Here is an 18,933-nt window from a genome sequence, read left to right as displayed (position 1 = left end):
CTAGAATAAACACTACTCAAACAGAATTTCATGCTCAACCTCCTTACCGATCAGGGAAATGCAAATCAAAACAACTTTGAGACACCATCTTACACCTGTCAGAATGGCTAAAATCAAAAACACCACTGATAGCCTTTGCTGCAGAGGTTGTGGAGAAAGGGGTACACTCATCCATTGCTGGTGGGAATGCAAACTTGTACAACCACTTTGGAAAGCAGTGTAGTGGTTTCTCAGGAAATTCAGGATCAACCTACACCTGGAACCAGCAATACCACTCTTGGGAATATACCCAAGAGATGCCCTATCATATGACAAAAGCATTTGTTCAACTATGTTCATAGCAGTATTATTTGTAATAGCCAGAACCTGGAAACAACCTAGATGCCCTTCAATGGAAGAATGGATGAAGAAAGTGTAGAATATATACACATTAGAGTACTACGCTGCGGTAAAAAAAAAAAAAACAATGACTTCTCAAATTTTGCATGCAAATTGATGGAAATAAAAAACACTATCCTGAGTGAGGTAAGCCAGACCCAAAAAGATGAACATGGGATGTACTCATTCATAATTGGTTTCTAGCCATAAATAAGGGTCACGGAGACTACAATTGGTGAACCTAAAGAAGCTAAATAAGAAGATGAACCCAAGGAAAAACATATAGTTACCCTCTTGGCTATGGGAAGTAGACAAAATTGCCGGGGAGAAAATTGGGATCTTGGGGGTGAGGTGGGATGGGGGTAAGGGGAGATGGGGAGAGAAAAGTGAGAAGGGGAGGATGGGGGGAACTTGGGGAAACAGGATGATAGGGATAAAGGAAGGTTGGATAGGGGAGCACGGAAGCACAATTCTTAGTTAAGGGAGACACCTTAGGGTTGGCAAGAGACTTGAACCTAGAGTGGCTCCCAGGAGCCCAAGGTGTTGTCCCCAGTTAGTCCCTTGGGCAGCTGAAGATAGGGAACCTGAAATGACCCTATCCTATAGCAATACTGACGAATATCTTGCATATCACCGTAGAACCTTCATCTGGTGATGGATGGAGATAGAGACAGAGACCCACACTGGAGCACTGGACTGAGCTCCCAAGGTCCCAATGAGGAGAAGAAGGAGGGAGAAAATGAGCAAGGAAGTCAGGACCACGAGGGGTGCACCCACCCACTCAGAGACAGTGGGGCTGATCTATTGGGAGCTCACCAAGGCCAGCTGGACTGGGACTGAAAAAGCATGGGATAAAACCGGACTCTCTGAACATGGCAAACAATCAGGGCTGATGAGAAGCCAAGGACAATGGCATGGGGTTTTGATCCTACTTCATGTTCTGGCTTTGTGGGAGCCTAGCCAGTTTGGATGCTCACCTTCCTAGACATGGACGGAGGGGGGCGGACCTTGGACTTTCCACAGGACAGGGAACCCTGACTGCTCTTTGGACTGGAGAGGGAGGGGGAGAGGAGTCGGGGGAGGGGGAGAAAGGTGGGAGGAGGGGGAGGGAAATGGGAGGCTGGGAGGAGGAGGATACTGATTTTCCTTTTCTCAATAAAAAAAAGAAAGAAAGAAAGAAAGAAAGAAAGAAAGAAAGAAAGAAAGAAAGAAAGAAAGAAAACATTCTCTTTCAGCATCGTGAAAAGGAGGATGGGCAAACTTCACCAGCAAGATGGTCTACCACAATCTTAGTACAGCCAGACTCATTAGTGAGAAAAGCCATTTTCATTCACCTTCATACACTAAGAATAATAGAAAAGAGGGAGCTAAACATTTAGTCCTAAAATGACATTTGTCATATTCATAATGGCACAATGCTAATTACTTTAGACTATGTAACAGCAGAAACAGTTTATAACCCAAAACACAGCAACAGTTGCCAGCATACAATTTAGCATGAAATCTCATAAATATTAAGCATGCTCCACAGTTAGAAGTTACTAAATAGTAATAGCCACCTTTCAAACAAAAACAAAAAACAAAAAAACACCATTACTGAAATGACTCCTGAGTACAGGATTACTTTATCCATCAAATATGGCTCCCAGTCTGCTGCTATCAAGACTTAAGGAGAGGCTCCTCTTATGTCAGTTAATGAAGACTAATTTCAGAGAAACCAGTCGACCTCAGTTAAACTGAGCTCATGGTATCCGTAGGCTACTTAAGGAATATAAACAACTCAGGCAGGGCTTAGCAAGTGACCCTTCTCCAAAACATCCTTAAATAATACAGAACACTTTTCTTCAAGTAACAACTGCAGCACTTTCTTCCCAGTTTGGAGTCTTAAGACTGAAACCCTCATTACTGCTAGAGATGCTCAGAAGTCAGCCTAGATTGTCTAGTGAAGCACTGTCTCCAAACAGAACAGTACAAGAACATCTTAACTGCAAAGAAATACCAGTAATGTGTGTGCATATATAATATAGCTTTAGTAACAAAAAATCCCCATGAGCCAAGAGAGCCACACAGAAGCTTTGTACATATTCATGAAAAATGTGGAAGGCCAGGCTATGTATCGTGGAGCAATCACAGGCTGATCCAGAATATGAGAGGATCATAAGGTCTAGGAAACAAAACAACATTGAGTAACATATACAGCTTAAAATGTTTCTAGCTAGGCAGTGACTCATGGACTATATAGACAGAAAGAAGGAGAGAAATAAACTTTAATACAATTGATAACAGATTGTTGACTAAATAATTTATTAAAAGAGGCAAAATATGTAAGATACAAGGTCCATCTATGTACCACTTAATAGAAGGTAACAGATGCTACTATTTTATCATAAATGGTTCATATCTAATTTTTTTACCTGTAAGAAATAAAATTTCTCACAAACCTATTAACAGAGAACAAATGATTACATAACATAAAAGAAACTAACCAAATATAGTTTCCAGGTAATCTTCAAATGAGATGCAAGTTATTTTATAAATTTATTCAACTGCATGTGGATACTTCTACACAACTATATTTATATTAAAGTGCTTTTTAACTATTCATTGACCAATATATTTAAGAAGAAACTATTAGAAAAAAAGCCTAGGAGTAAATCTTCACAACACTGAGTCAGACACAGATTTCTTAGATACATGAAAGGCATAACCGATAAAAGAAAATGCTATAAGAAGACCTTAGACAACATGAAAAACATCAGTACTTTGCAAGAAAATAAAAATTCCTATCACACATGGACTGAAAAAGACTTACAAACCACAAATCTGAAACAAATCTAGATAAACTACTTCTATCTAGAATCCAAAATATTAATTGAAAATTTATTACCAGTTTAGTCGCAAGACAAGAAACAAAGTTGGAAAATAAAACAAGAAATATGTGAATGGCCCTTTCAACATGGCCATTAGCACATGAAAATGTGCTCACAGCTATCAACTGCATAGGATACAATTATGTCCTCAGTATATCAGATGCATAATAAGATAGCACACAGATAAAATAAAAATCCAGTGGAAAAGCACAAACATTAAATAAAAATATTGGGGTGGTCTGGATATTAATTGGTACATCAAAGGGTTAGGTACTAAAGTTTTGGTCTTAGTCCAGGACCCAGAGGCCCCTGACTGGAACTGACCGGAATGTATCCTCCCTGAGGTCTAGTTTTCATAGTAGGTGCCAAGCAAGTTTCCAAAGAAGGGAAGCAACAGTCCTATCTAGTTACAACACCAGTGAACAACAACGACAAGTGTGGGACCCTAAGGGCCCACCCTGTACTGGCAAACATACCTCGGTGGTAACCAACAGCTTTCTATTTGAACCGAAGATTTACTTAACAAGGGGCAATTCATGCCTGGTACTGGAAACCTAGCCAACTACCCAGGGTAGTACAGTAGATCTTAGAGGAGAACCTACAACCCCCGCTTTTCTTAGCCAGTATACTCCCTAACTGTATCCTAATAATATTTGTCCTCACACTGTCAGTTAAGTGAACCTTCATCTTCCGTCAAGGGAATGCCACTTTGTAACATACAGAAATCATTACATAAAACCACACCTGATCCAAATGCAGGCTAGAGCCCAGTCCCAATGGATACATCTACAAAACATTTCCACACCTAAGGCCCAAGAGGCATTGAAGAAGATGGGGCAGAAAGACTGCAAGATCTAAAGGATGAAAAAGTTTGCTGCGAGATTATGTCTCCTAGTGATGTCCGAGGCAACAACCATTAAGACTCACCAACATGACTGCCTAAAGGTGCGATGAACAAGGCCAACACCAACAGACATGCTAAATCAGACAAAGGAAAGACCACAAGGCCTCACCCTGCACAACTGAACGTCAGGAGCCATTTCAGGATTCTCCTTTCTCACATCTCACAGGGCCTGGAAGTAAAAACCTTGAGACAGAAAACTTAAAGTTAACTAAAACATTGTGTACTAACCTTGGAGATTCAAGCTTCAGATGGCACCACAGAGTGTCTTCTTTGTTTGCTGCTTATCACTAACAGCAGGTGTTTTAGCCACCAACCTTGCAACTGCCCCCCTTAGCTGCCAAGCTGCCAAGCCCCTCCTTTCCTTCCCCCTTCCTCAGTTCCCCCTGCCCAAGCTCCTCACTGAGGAGTATATAAGACATAAAACTTGCTTCAATAAACAAATGCCTCGACAAAAGAATACTGCTTGGCGTCCGTCTCTTGCCCATGTCTTTCAGATAGTGCCTCTTCAGACCCTGGAATAACTTAGGACCTGCTGGGCGGGTCAACTGAATGCTGAGAGTGGAAGACATAGTCTCTCCCAGGGCAGAGCACACCAACCGATTATCCCACTACCAGTCAGCCCCAAAACCACACATGTAAGAACATTATACCAACCAACTAGGTTGTTGTATTTGGGAATATATATATGAAAACAGTAAGGTATATATATATATGTATATATATATATCACAATTAATAAAACCCAGAGACAGAAATTGGGGCTCTACTTGAAGGTCAGAAAAGCAAAACAGTCAGGTATTGGCTCTTACCTCTACCTCAAATCAAAATGGTGATCCTGCCTTTAGGAATCTCAAAATGAGACTGAGTGAGAGCTGTCTCCTCACATCTTATATTCCTCTCTAGGGCTGCAACTAGGACATGAAACACTACCACCCAGTTTTATGGCAAACTAGTGTGGCTACTTAATTAAAGGTGAGTGTCACCACTGCCTGGTCTGTAAGGCTGATCAGTGAGGTGTTTTACTCTCTGAACTTCAGGCAAGCTTTATTTATTAAAATATAAATGCAATATCACTATATATATATATATATATATATATATATATATGCATATAACAACAACTGATAAAAGAAGAGGCCGTGAATTTGAAAGAGAATAAAGAGTGGTATATGAAAGAAAATGAGGGGGAAAATAATCTAATTTTATGATAATCTTTAAAAATAAGTATCATTGTCCGCTATGTTCAGAGAGTCCGGTTTTATCCCAGGCTTTTCCAGACCCAGGCCAGCTGGCCTTGGTGAGTTCCCAATAGATCATCCCCATTGTCTCAGTGTGTGGGTGCACCCCTCGCGGTCCTGAGTTCCATGCTCGTGCTCTCTCTCCTTCTGCTCCTGATTTGGACCTTGAGATTTCAGTCCTGTGCTCCAATTTGGGTCTCTGTCTCTGTCTCCTTTCATCACTTGCTGAAGGTTAATATTCAGGAGGAAGCGGACAATGAGGACTACTGAGAACTCAAGAACAATGGCAATGGGTTTCTGATCCTACTGCAGGCACTGGCTTTGTGGGAGCCTAGGCAGTTTGGATGCTCAACTTACTAAACCTGGATGGAGGTGGGGGTTCCTTGGACTTCCCACAAGACAGGGAACCCTGATTGCTTTTTGGGCTGGGGGGAGACTTAATTGGGGGAGGGGGAGGGAAATGGGAGGCGGTGGCGGGGAAGAGACAGAAATCTTTAATAAATAAATTAATTAATTAAAAAAAATAAGTATCATTAAGAAAGGTTTGTACTATTCAGACAAGAGATCCTGAGACACAACTAGACCAAGGACTTTGTCTTCCCTTTGGACTGACCCAATGACATACTCATCATTTGACGGCACAACTGGACTGGTGAGACCACCCAGAGATGAGACCTACTAAAAGGAAGCATATCAGTAAGGACATGGTCCTGGTGGCTGTAGCCTCATCCAGGCCTCTTCCTTGGTCTGTCCCTAGCTTTTCTGAGCCACATGTTAGCCCCTGTCCTCCACCATAGATTCCTATAAAGTGTGCTGCCTCACAAGCCTCAAGCCAGAAGCAACAAAACCAAACGCCCAAAGCTCCAAACTTCTGAAAACATGTCAATGCTTTTCTTTATTTTCAGCTGCTTTTAATCAGCTATTTTATCACAACTATGACAAACTAAGACAAATATGCAGCCAACTTGGACATTAGCATATTTGGATATCAAGAACACAGCATATAGCAGTCTATTCCAGGGCATCTATGTGAGAAATAAAAACGCTTCCATACTAACATTGAGTATCAATGTTCAGAGAGGCCTCATTCACAGTAAGTAAGAGGTGGAAACTATCCAAGGGCTCATCGCTAAATCAATGGAAAAACAAAGTACTTGCCATGGTATTGAAACTAACTGCCATATGCTTGCTTTTACTCAACTACTTCTAAATAGTCCTTCTATTTATTGAAAGCAGCAATATGCTAAGAACATGCTTGTTCCCTAAACACTAAATAGTTCAAACATGTAATGTATAACATCAAATGCTCATAAACAATTCTTCCCATGGTGAAACATTTTTTTAAATGGAAACCTAGTATACAATCCATTTCAATCTTTAATTAAATTTATCTAGAGAAAATCCCACCAGCTAAGTGATACTAGCTAAGCAAAACATTAATATACTCAAAATGGTATAAAACTGTTCAATCTAAAAAGTCTAATAACCAACATCAATAAGAACTGGAAACCTGTAATCTTGTAATCATTCATAGAGTTTGCATTTTGTTCTATTATAAATAATTTTTGCACACAGGAACAACCACAGCATCTAACATGTATGTACAGTCCACTCTATTCACATGGATGTTACTACAGAACACTATCATTATTTTTCCTGAATATATATAATAAAAATAATTCTCACAATTAAGTAATGGAAGTATTAAGTATGAGGCAGGTTATATATGAAATCTGACTTCATTTATGAGTTATAATTTAATATGGTTATTACCTCTACTGTTAATGTGTAATGCATGGCAGCTTAAAACTAAATACTACATTATACTGTGATAATAGTAGCTACAGTATTCTGAAATGTCCTTCATTCATCAAAGTTATAGGAGGGTTTGGACTAGTACTTCATGAAATCTAGATCTATTATAAGTGGCTAAAAGAGGAAGGAGGAAGACAGAAAAGCTTTTAAGGAAAAAATAATCACTTTCGGAGGATGCCTTTCCTGTCTAAGTAGACACAGAGGACTGCTATGGCGGGCTTCATTGCCAACCAGAGTCTACCGGAGCAGTGTGTGCACACTTGTGGCAGCACAGCACCGCTTAATTCAAAGAAGTCATTGTGGGGCCAGGCTGACACTTTCTAATTCATCGTAATACCAGAAACCAGGAAACCCCACAGTCACAAAAGGATTTGAATCTGTCTTAAAGGAGGATAGGGATTCAGAACAAGCCTAGGGAACTGTGCTCAGCAGACAAATAATCTGATTCTACAGGAAACAGAAAAATGAAAACCCTCTCTTACTGACCAAACCATGACAAGACCTGAGAAACCACCACATAAGACTTTATATTCTTTATTTACCTCCTCATTTCTGTTAGTCACAAACTAAGCATAAAGCAGCGGATATTGCCAACAGCTCTAGCTAACATTAGGCATCCACTGACAAGCACACGGTGAAGAAGGTGTAAAGACATAGTATCACCTTTACTGGCCAAACAAAATATCACATCTACTGTAAAGTGATACAATAGAAAAATGTGAAGGATACTCATAGAACACAGTGGAAGAAACTGTGAGAGGAATCCAGAAAAGTATTAGAAAATATTTTGGAAGGAAGGGCTCAAATTCAGAGCATAAACAAGAAGGGTAGGAAGGGAAGATGTGTGACAGAACCTACTCAGAGAATGAGGATGGGTCTGCCATGACTCACAGTTTGAAAAGCACCAACAAGAGATGGCTACGGAGAATGGTTGTGCCTAGACAAGTCAAGTGGGCAGATGGTGGAGAATCAACAGAGTCAAGTCTTCATTAATCAACAGAGTTAAGTCTTCAACTAGACCCAAGAGACGACTCCTACTACAACACAAGGTGGAGTGTCCACTGCCTCCAATTAGAGCTGCTTTGGCTCTGGAGGAAACACAGCTCCTAGAAACAGCACACCAGATGACTACTAAGCTGTATGAGGATGAGTTTCTAGGACTCAGCGGCACCACGAGGGTCTCTGAGAGCAGACAGCAGGACAGAAGCTAAACTGGGAGAGCTGTAGGAAATTAGCCACATGCTATTTCTTCATCTCCATGGGGGTTTTGAAAGCTTCCTTTGTTAAGTGTGAGCAGGACACTTCTGAGTCGTTTTCCATGTGAAGGCTGTATTTCGCACAACACACACAACTGAGAAATAGTACGCACACACACCTGCCCACTCGAGGCACGCAGCAACTGCTCTCATTGCATTCCACCCACAGCATCCTTCAAGCTCACTCCTTACACACTTTTAGCATACCTCTTGAAGAACTTTACCAGCTAAGGGCGAGACACTAATATTTTCTCCTTCCGGATGGATCTGGAAATTTACTCTTTGATAAAGAATCTGAAACAAAAAAGGTTGCATTTTTGTTTTAATTTCCTTCTTTTCACATTGTAGACTTGAAATTTAAGAAGTAATAGGTTCTTCCTCAAAGGGTGGGGGTGTTATTTGATAACCTACAGTTTTGGGCAACAAACTATTGCCCAAACAAGCAAAACAAATCAGGAGTTTGGGAGGAGTTGCACAAGAAAGGGACAGTTCCAGGAGTGGGAATGGTCTGTGAGAAGCCTGCCAGTGATGGATGTCTATGGCATGAAATGTAAGGTTCACCGTGCCCTCCCTCTGCCAGCTGTATCTCATAGAGAAGGGTCTCCACCCAGCTTAGTATGATTTTAGTGAATTTAGCATCTCTCCAAGGCCAATTTCCACTCTTGATTTCTCAAGTACACCAGAAGGAACATATAACAGTTGTTTTAACTAACATGGTTTCAGACACAATTCATATGATTGTTTCTCATCTATTTTATTCTACATTTCCTTCATTTTTCAATTACTTATTTCCTAACATACTTGTAGTTTTACTCAAACCTCTGGCACCCTTTCTTCCTTACTATAATAAAGCCAACAATACTTTAAAATCCTCAGGTTTTCAAATTCCTCTTGGGTGACAATTGTGAATCTTCTACATCATCTGTATGCTACAAAAAACAAACAACACTGACCCCATGTCTCTGACATACATACACTCAACAAAATGAATCTCACACACGTATGGATTTAGTGTATTTGTGTCCACTTACCTCTGTTTGAAGAGAGCTGCTAGCTGCCAAAAGCAGTTCAATGCTGCTGGGAGGACAATGTGTCATAGCAAAAGCCATGAGCTCCTGACGAGTAGCCAGGTCCTGGAAGCCTTCTGATTGGCCCAGCTGGCTGCAAACAGCCCAACTTTTCGGATATCCTGAAAAATTAGCAAAGAGGAAAAAAGAAGAAAATGTGATTTGCAACAAGAGTAATGCAAGCAAAGGCAAGGGGTCCAGCAGAGTCCTAACTTGGGCTTGTGGTACCAAGGCAACAAAGCAGTCATTAACACCACAATGTGCACAAGGCATGAATATCCAAGGTGGAAAAGAAAGATTTGACTGATTCATTATCCACAAAATTCAGGGCTACTCGAGACAAGAGTTTTGGACAGAACACTTTAAATTTCAGAAGTGATAAATGAATGCAAATTATTCACGCAACTTAATGTTCAATAGAAAAGTGGATTCTGAATTCAAAATACCAAGAGTTTGACACTGTGCGACTACTTTTTCTCTAGAGTTGTTGAAAGGACTAAAGCACATTTGTACTGGAAAGTGCAACAGAATTTGCAGACTGTTATAAAGTGAATTAAAGCTGGTACTCACATAGAAATACCCACTTCATAGAGGACAGACATCTAAGGTCAGGGCCAAATGGAGCTAGCAAAAGCCCCAGTAGATGTTTTTCTACAATAATGTCACACTACGAATTCCTCAAATACACATATTCTCATTTGAAGGTGCTCTGGGCTGACTGAAGATTTTGCTCTAAGGATTAAAGGCATCCACCCAGAAACATATTTCTAAATATGTACACTAAAAATTAATTCTGGAATTAAACCTATAGAAATAAAATTAATATGAAGAGTTCTAAAAGTAATTTTGGATACATTAATATTTGTATAGAAAACAATGACTCTGAATTTTATGTGGCAACATCACAATTAACTGTAAAGAATGCAGGCTTTCATGGAACATCTTTTTTTGGTTGTTTTTTTGTTTTGTTTTGTTTTGTTTGGTTTTGGTTTTTCAAACAGGGTTTATCTGTGTAGCCCTGGCTGTCTTGGAACTCATTCTGTAGACCAGGCTGGCCTTGAATTCACAGAGATCTGCTTGCCTCTGCCTCCTGTGTACTGGGATTAAAGGTGTGTTCTGCCACCACCCAGCATTAAAAATTCTTTCTAATGATAAGGTTAAGATGGTCTGTATTGACTTCCAGAATATAAATGTATTTGTATATTTCTTGCCAAAGATCATGTTCTTGACCAGAACTTTAACCAGGTTCCCGTATTGTAGGCCGGGTTTCATTCTGGCCCTCACAGCTCAGGTTTCTGAAACTCTTGAAGGCTGAGCATAATCCACGTCCTTGACAGCAAATCAAATATTGTCACCTTCTGCCCTTTCTCCTGGACTTGCCTTCAAACAACTCAGAGATGCTTCCTCTCCCCAAACCTCTCTTCTTCTCATTTTCCATCAAATAACCAACTTCAGTCAGTTTGTAAGATGTAATGCCCATCTGTCCATGATGTGAGGAGCTGGGTTTACTTTCTCTCACACAGTAATCCTAAACAGCCTTCCTGACAGTTACTAGGCACTAACAGGTACAGTACAGACACAGGGCTGAAGATCACTAGACACAAGGAGTCCAAAGTGAATCCCCAGCAACAAACAAGTGCAGGAATGCGGAGTGAGCAGTGCAGGAATCACCACAGTATAGCATGCTGCACTCACTGCCCTATTGGAGTACAAAGGTTTTGCCATGGAAGGTTCATGATAAAGGGTACTGTGCTCTCTTCCAGTGAGGAATGTGTACTTTGGATGAGAAATTATTCTTCAATAAAGTTTCAGTATTCTTTCAAGCCAGAAACTTTAAATTCAATTTAGAAAATATTTAGGCCAAATGCCTTCCCAATTTGTCAACACCATTTTTTTCTTACATTAAGATAAAGAAATACTATCAAGCAAATTGTAGATATTCTTCCAAATTTTATTTTGTATAATATAAAAAATAGCATTAAAATGCTTCAAATACTATTGTTCCTAAATGATTAGCATATTCTAGTCAGGGAATGTAAAGTAAACAAAATTAAAGATAGTCTATTATATCTGAGCCCATTAAAATATTGATATTAATCTATAAATACAAAGCATACATGCTTGCTGCTTATAAAATAATTACTAAAGGACCCAGCCATGACAAGCTCAATAAAGGCCCAAGTCTCAGTAGTTTACCCTAAGACAATACATGATTCCAAGAAAGACCATAACTGAGACTAGGCAGACACCACCAAGGAACAGGAAATTCCTAAGATTCAAACCACTGTAGATGGGATCAGCTGCCAGCACCCACCCATTGCTTTTCCCCAGGACACACAGAGACAAATGTCAGCCAATCAGAGATGTGGGATTCCCCAATATGTTTCATTACCATTGTTTATTAAAGAAGCTGTTTTGGCCAATGGCTTAGCAGAGCAAAGCCAGGCAGAAAATCTGAACAGAGATACAGAAAGTAGGCAGAGTCAAGGAGATATAATATAGCTGCCAAAGGAGAAAGACACCAGCTGCCAGCCAGAATCTTGCTGGTAGGCCACAGCCTTGTGGTAATTCACAGATTCATAGAAATGGGTGAATTTAAGATGTAAGAGTTTCTGTGTTATTATTCAGTTCTGAGCGGCTGGGAGATGAACAAGCAGTCTCTGCCTATACAATGGTGCACAACATGGGCCAACTACAACCACATAAAACCTGAGAGAGCTTGAGAAGAAATTCTAGACACACACACACACACACACACACACACACACACACACACACACACACACATAAACCATAGTTAGGCAACAGCTTCATAGTAGCAGCAATTTCTCAGGTAGACTCGGTTTGCTAGAAGCAAATAGAGGCATGGTTACTATAAGAGAAGGCTTCCTGACTTAGCAGTAGCAGCAAAAACTGTACAGCTCCTCTAAGAAGGCTTTCTGGTTCATACTAGTTTCATGAACAGCTCTGGCTCTTTCAGAAGGCCGAGCACTTGAATGAGGTTTGAGGGCAGCGTGCTGCAAGTTAGTGGCAGCATGGACCAACTGCAACCGAAAGTTGAGGTGGTGAGGATGGTTCCCACCTAGCAGACCCTGGGGTGACCATAAAGGTACCTCTGGCATATTGAAAGGCTGAGAAAAGTGGAGCTAACATCCAGGGCCACTGCGACTAGCTGCTTACAATTTTAAAAGTACTCCAGGTCTGAAAATAATTACAGATACTTAAAAAAGACAGATTCAAACAGAAATAAATCTCTGAACAGGTCACAGTGTATTTTTAAAAATGTACATAGGCTTGAGAGAAAAAGATGAGTACAGACAGTTATAAAAAATAGTTTTAAAAAATAAAGTCTTTAAAAAAACACAGTACAGTCATAGATTAAAGGAGTAAAGAAAACAGGCCACATAAGATGGAAAATACACAAAGTTTCTGGATTATGTGTATTATTGTGTTTTCTTTTAATTTTTTGACTATGAATGAGCTAATTTTTTGACTAAGAACAGAGAGACATTTCATTGTACAGACTGCTAAGCTAAACCAACATATATATTTTAAAGATATCTTGACGTCAAAATTTGGGTCTAAGGATATGCTACTTTGGAAAACAGATTCTGCTTTTGGTTCCACAGAGTATAGAAAGCTGGGAATTCCTTGCCAGCTAATATGGTTTGATCAAACAACCCCCCCCCCGAAGAAATGGCCCAGATGGTCCAATATCCATGACAGCTTCAGGAATGTTGGCTGAGATGGACCTACCATACAAGATACTCCATGAAAGACCTGATTAACAGTACCCCCAATCAGCAGGAAGTAGTCTAGAGAACAATGTCCAATTATTTATAAAAGGGGATATGATATAGAGATGAATACTTTGGATTGGTATGAATTTTGGTTTATTGATAAAAATTTAAGGTCAATTTTTCTATCTGTATATTTCTGTCCTTGATTAAGGTATTGTGCTTGTACAGTTCATTTAAGAAATGTAATGTATAATTAAGAATTACAGATTAATAGATAATCATCTATAATAGTCAAGCTTGTAGGCATGTTAGTTAGGTTTTCTAGACATACAGAGATTTATTTCAGATGGATAGGTATTCTTCAAACCTTCAAAGACTAACAGAATATGGCATTTAAAATATTTTAAGAACTTAGGACTTTTCAGGACAATGAGACACATCTGCTTCTCTCAGCACCAATCTACTTCTAGAGGATAACAAGCATTGAACAGGCTTCTTATTGAGTTGTTTAGCCATTTGGGCAAGAAAATGCTCTTGCCTAGAATGCTTGATGGTATGCTGTATGAACTGGACATGCAGAAAAATGACTGTTGAACTTGCCTAAAAGTGAGATGGTCCTTCAGGTTTCCTGCTTCATAAAAGAGTCTGCCAGACATTCTGCATGATAAAGAAGTGACTAACAAACTGCCAATAGAAGTAAAACTGTCTTTCAAATTTCCTGATTCATGGAAAAGTCTGCCAGATACTATGGGCCTGTAGGCTGAAGATGAATGCCCCATTGTTAGAGAAGAACTTTGAGTAACTGTCCAGGCAGTGAGATGTCTGTGTCAATTCTAGAGTTTTGGAAGTTGCTTACAATGCACTTCCTGTTAACTTAGGTAATATTATATCTTTCTGGGGTCTTTGATGGAGTTGAAGAATAGATAGTTATAGTTTTCCTTAGTTATAATAAAGATAAAGCATACATAAATATTGCAACTGTAATTCTTGCTTGATACCTGTTTTGTATATGTAATGTTACTATGTTAAAGTTAAAACCTTTCTTTTTTTAGACAGAAAAGAGGAAATGATGTAGGATTCCCTTCTGTACGCTGTGAATATGTTTTATTATCATTGGCTATTAAAGAAGCTGTTTTGAGCAATCGCTTAGCAGAGCAAAGCCAGGTGGGGAGCCCAAACAGAGATATAAAGATATAGAGAGGAGCCGGGCAGTTGTGGTGCATGCCTTTAATCCCAGCACTCGGGAGGCAGAGGCAGGCGGATCTCTGTGAGTTCGAGGTCAGCCTGGTCTACAAGAGCTAGTTCCAGGACAGGCACCAAAAACTTCAGAGAAACCCTGCCTTGAAAATCAAAAAAAAAAAAGATATAGAGAAGAGAGATATAAAGATGAAGTAGGCAGAATCAAGGAGACACCATATAGTTGCCAAAGAAGAAACATTCCAGCCACCAGCAAGATATTTACAGCGACAGCCTCATGGCAATACACAGATTAATACAAATGGGTTAATTTAAGATGTAAGAGTTAGCTAAAAATTACCTAAGCTATTGGCCAAACAGTGTTGGAATTAATACAGTTTCTGTGTGATTATTTGGGTCTGGGCAGCTGGGAAACAAACGAGCAGCCTTTATCTACAAATCGGGAATCATGAACCATAGAAATCCTTCACCACTACCCTTGCTATTATAAAACCCAACCCCAACTGCGTTAGGGGCTCTCCAATCACTTCCAATATACTGAAAACTTGGAGAGCCTGAGCTTAAAAACTTATGTAAGAATAAAGGTTCTTCGCGATTACATATAGGACTTGGTCTCCTAGTTGATTTTGGGGGGACACTGTGATCTGGGCATAACAAAATCAAACAAACACATGCCTGGCTTACAAAGCAGGCTGACAGATTTCAGAAGAACCCATTTCCATTATTCATCATGTAGAGAGGATGCAAGCAAAGCACAAAGCTGTCTACTCACCTGCGGCCATCAGATCCTGACAGTACATACTGGCTGATTTGTAGTCCTGGACATGCAGTGCTTGTTCAACTAACAGGATCAGAACCTGGCCACGCCTTTCTTCTGGGTCTTCCCCTGTACACAGATGCAGATGACATGATTAGATCAGCCCCAACTGATCAAGTTAAGTAACAGTGTGTATCAAATGAACAAGTAAAAAGGATTAAATTGATTTTTAGTGATTGGAGGATAAAGGTTATCATAGTTTTTACCTTCTTATCTACTTATTGTGCATGGAAGTCCTCCTCAGTCTCTGAAGAGATCATTGATTAATATTAGTTCATAAGATATCCAAATCTCTCTCTCTCTCTCTCTCTCTCTCTCTCACACACACACACACACACACACACATGCACACACACACATATAAAGGATAGTCTACAGTCCTACAAAGGACTTGAATTTTCCTTTACTAAGGAAAAAGTCTATATTTCAAAAACAGGTTATTAAATGCGCCCTTATGACCTCAGGTCAATCACCAGGCCCATATGATAAAGGAAATTAGCTCATCCAAGTTGTATTTGACCTCTGCTCTCATGCCACACACAATAAATAAAATGTAAAACCCAAACAAAGACTGTCCAAATTGATGGAGAACTGCTGACTTGTCTCTAAACCAGACCACCACCACCAATTAAATCTTTGAACAATCTGTAAGCATAGCTAAACCTCAACTCTGTGACTGCCCTCCACACTTCAGTCTTAGCAAAGTCCTCACCAACTAGGTAAGCCAGAATCCCCACTATGGGTATACTGTACTGCCTCATCTCGCATGTTCATTTCTCTTCTGCTAATATTTGACCATTTTGGACTCTTAAAAAAGAACCATATCCTGTTAGGTTCAGAAAGTGGAATCCTCTCTTACCCTTGATGGGTGTTCTTGATAATCTTACACACACACACACACACACACACACACACACACACACACACACACGAGAGAGAGAGAGAGAGAGAGAGAGAGAGAGAGACATTCGTACACATACTCTCACACACAAGACACTTAGCCATGCACACACACACACATGTGCACACACACACAAAGAACACACTAGTATTTGCACTTCTGACTGTCATTGAGAAGCCAACAGCAGGAGAAAACTCCAGCACCTTGACTTCCTAGAGAGCCAACAGAAACCCAACTAATGGGAAGCAGTAATATGCCACAGAGATACAATAGAACCATTCAGTTAAAATTGCCAAGGTAATTGAGACTATTGGGCTTCTCAAAAATCAGAAAATGCTAAACAAAGTTTGTATGCCCAACTACTATAGTTACTACCTCAGAAATGTGTGTGGCTTTCAAGGTATTCTTTGACTTAATGAATACATGGTTACTGAACAAAGTATTTAAAAGTATTCCTTGTGTTTCAATAAATTGGTACAACAGTAAGACTGAATTGCTACTGCAACATACTCTTTGAAGATGTCTGAATGCACAGAACCCTGAACACAGCTAGCTATTGTGGAACAACACATATCCATCAGAGTTTAAGGATTTCAATTCCCTACTGAGCTGTGTATGGTCTCCGATGTTTAAGATGGCTTCTATAGAAACAGACATGTCTGGCAGCCCTCCATTACCTGAGAGCTGTTACTAGAACACAGTCAGCCTGGGCACCAGAACACTGAGTGCTCATCATCCTGAGTGCACAGCACCCTCTCAGAACACTTTCCTCAAGACCGTATGGTCATGAGAACCACTGTGTTCACTATGAACTTGACATCTTAGTTCTTTACTTTGTGCTCAATGGTCACCCATTTCCTATCTTGCACCTACCTGAATTCGCTGATATAAACTTTGAAGAACTGTGGGACAGTATGAACACAGACTTTTAATAAGAAGACCTCATTTTCAGCGTTGAACATTTAATGTCAGAAGGGACCCAGCACCCAATGATTATAGAGACTATAGTGGAGGGATTTTGTTTTGAATTCATCTTTATAAAAATGTGTGATACATTTCTTGTATTTGAAAGGAATGCCTGAGACATAAACATCTGAGTACAAAGTGCTCAGACAATGAAAAACTTTAGCTGAGAACATCAGAGACCACTACCTATTCAGTAATACTCACAAGGACTTAGGGGCGGGTTTTTGTCAAAGCATTGACTCTTTCCTGGGCCCGCAAATGTCCAGTAAGTGCCTGAAAGCTCAATAAACGCTGGCCTCTCTGTCTCCACTACATCCATCTCTTTCACTCCAAGTCATTTTGTCCTTCAGTCACCTCAGGCTCCAGAAACAAGGGGTCTAATGGATAAACAGCCGGCAGGAGTAGCTTCCATCCCCAAGCAGCTGTGATTGTGGCACTAAAACAAGGCCTCCTGGATCAGTCATAAGATAATGACCAACAGGCCAGAGCCCGACTCTGCTCCCTTCCCTGTATAATCTAGGAGCTCTGGATGTTTCCCTGGAAGACTGAAGGAGCATCATTAGTCCTCTTTATAAGACCAATTAAGATACAGTGAATAAGATGCTTTTCCAACTTTTCACCTTTACTTCTTTTGGTTTGGGGACAGGTGGCCATACCTAATATGTAGATAGCCTCAGAGTTGAGACTTCATTTCAGGGCTCTACTAATCAAGGCCAGGAATCAGAGCTTCCAGTTACCCTCTAAGTAGGAGGTTTCCACTTCAATATATATACATATATAAATATATATTTGCTTTTTTCTTAAACACCTTAAAAGTTTTCCTATTTTAGTCTACAGGACTCTGAACCAATCCAGGTTTGATTCTACCTGATTCATGAGGCTATCTGCTAAATTAACTGATTACAATTTTAATGCATCTCCGCTTAGCTTTTAATAAGCCCTTTAAGTTTCCTACTACAAAGACCTCAGTGTAGCAAACTGAAATATAAATTATTAGAAATAGTCTCCCTCAACATTTTATCAAATATTAAGACCTTTTTAAAACAGCATGCACATATCTCAGCAACGCAGACATAAGTATGTCAAGAATGGCAAGGAAATTTTTTTCTAATATACTAATAAATAATTCTATTGTTTTAAAAATCATATGCTCAATTCAACTGAGTATACACTGCCACTATAACGATAACCAGGAAGTTAGCACGGTCCAAGCCAAGGTCATTATGAAAACCTAGATTATAAATTTCATTGAATAAAAAAGTATTACGCTACTTATAGATGTCAAAGGCACTGTTATAATGTAACTTCACCACCGCCCCCAACTCTAGGTAAGCCATGACATTTTTGTCTTAGCTGTCCTTAAAAGGTAGCAGCATGAAAGAATGCATAGATCAACAAGTAATGATACACAGTTCACTTTAAATAAAATATAAACTAACTCAAACTTACATCCATATGGTTCACAGCATGCTCTATTTTTCACTTAGAAAATGAAAAACAATCTTCCCTCTAATTTAATAATTCTTATTTGAGAATACTTCCTGTGAAAAGACAACTTAACTAAAAGAAAATGTACAGAAGGTGAACAACATGCACACTTCCTACATGCGTGGGGTGCCCCAGCAAGAAACAAACCACAAGACAGCCTCTTGAACACAGCACACCCACAGACACAAAGGAAGACCCTCCCTCACCTTCCTCTTGAAGGAAGCCTGCCCAGACATTCTCTGTTAAACTGTCATATACTCCTTTACTTCTCGATTTTCAGAGACTTACTCGTGACT

At 39.8% G+C, this 18,933-nt stretch overlaps 1 protein-coding gene across 1 annotated transcript in view; it reads right to left on the bottom strand.

Annotated features, from left to right (window-relative positions):
- The window catches only part of Nbas (NBAS subunit of NRZ tethering complex), a 327,757-nt gene that overhangs the window by 131,510 nt on the left and 177,314 nt on the right, over positions 1-18,933 (bottom strand). Inside the window, exons 33-35 of the mRNA XM_075984028.1 lie at positions 15,238-15,351; positions 9,493-9,650; positions 8,669-8,755 (exon numbers count right to left, since the gene is read on the bottom strand). Of these exons, the coding sequence (XP_075840143.1) occupies positions 8,669-8,755; positions 9,493-9,650; positions 15,238-15,351 (359 nt within the window). The remainder of the gene's footprint in view (positions 1-8,668; positions 8,756-9,492; positions 9,651-15,237; positions 15,352-18,933) is intronic.

Source organism: Microtus pennsylvanicus, chromosome 8 (assembly GCF_037038515.1).
Source record: "Microtus pennsylvanicus isolate mMicPen1 chromosome 8, mMicPen1.hap1, whole genome shotgun sequence".
NCBI classification, from domain to species: domain Eukaryota; kingdom Metazoa; phylum Chordata; class Mammalia; order Rodentia; family Cricetidae; genus Microtus; species Microtus pennsylvanicus.
Note: the sequence above shows the minus strand (reverse complement) of the source record. Positions and strands in the feature narration are given on the sequence as shown.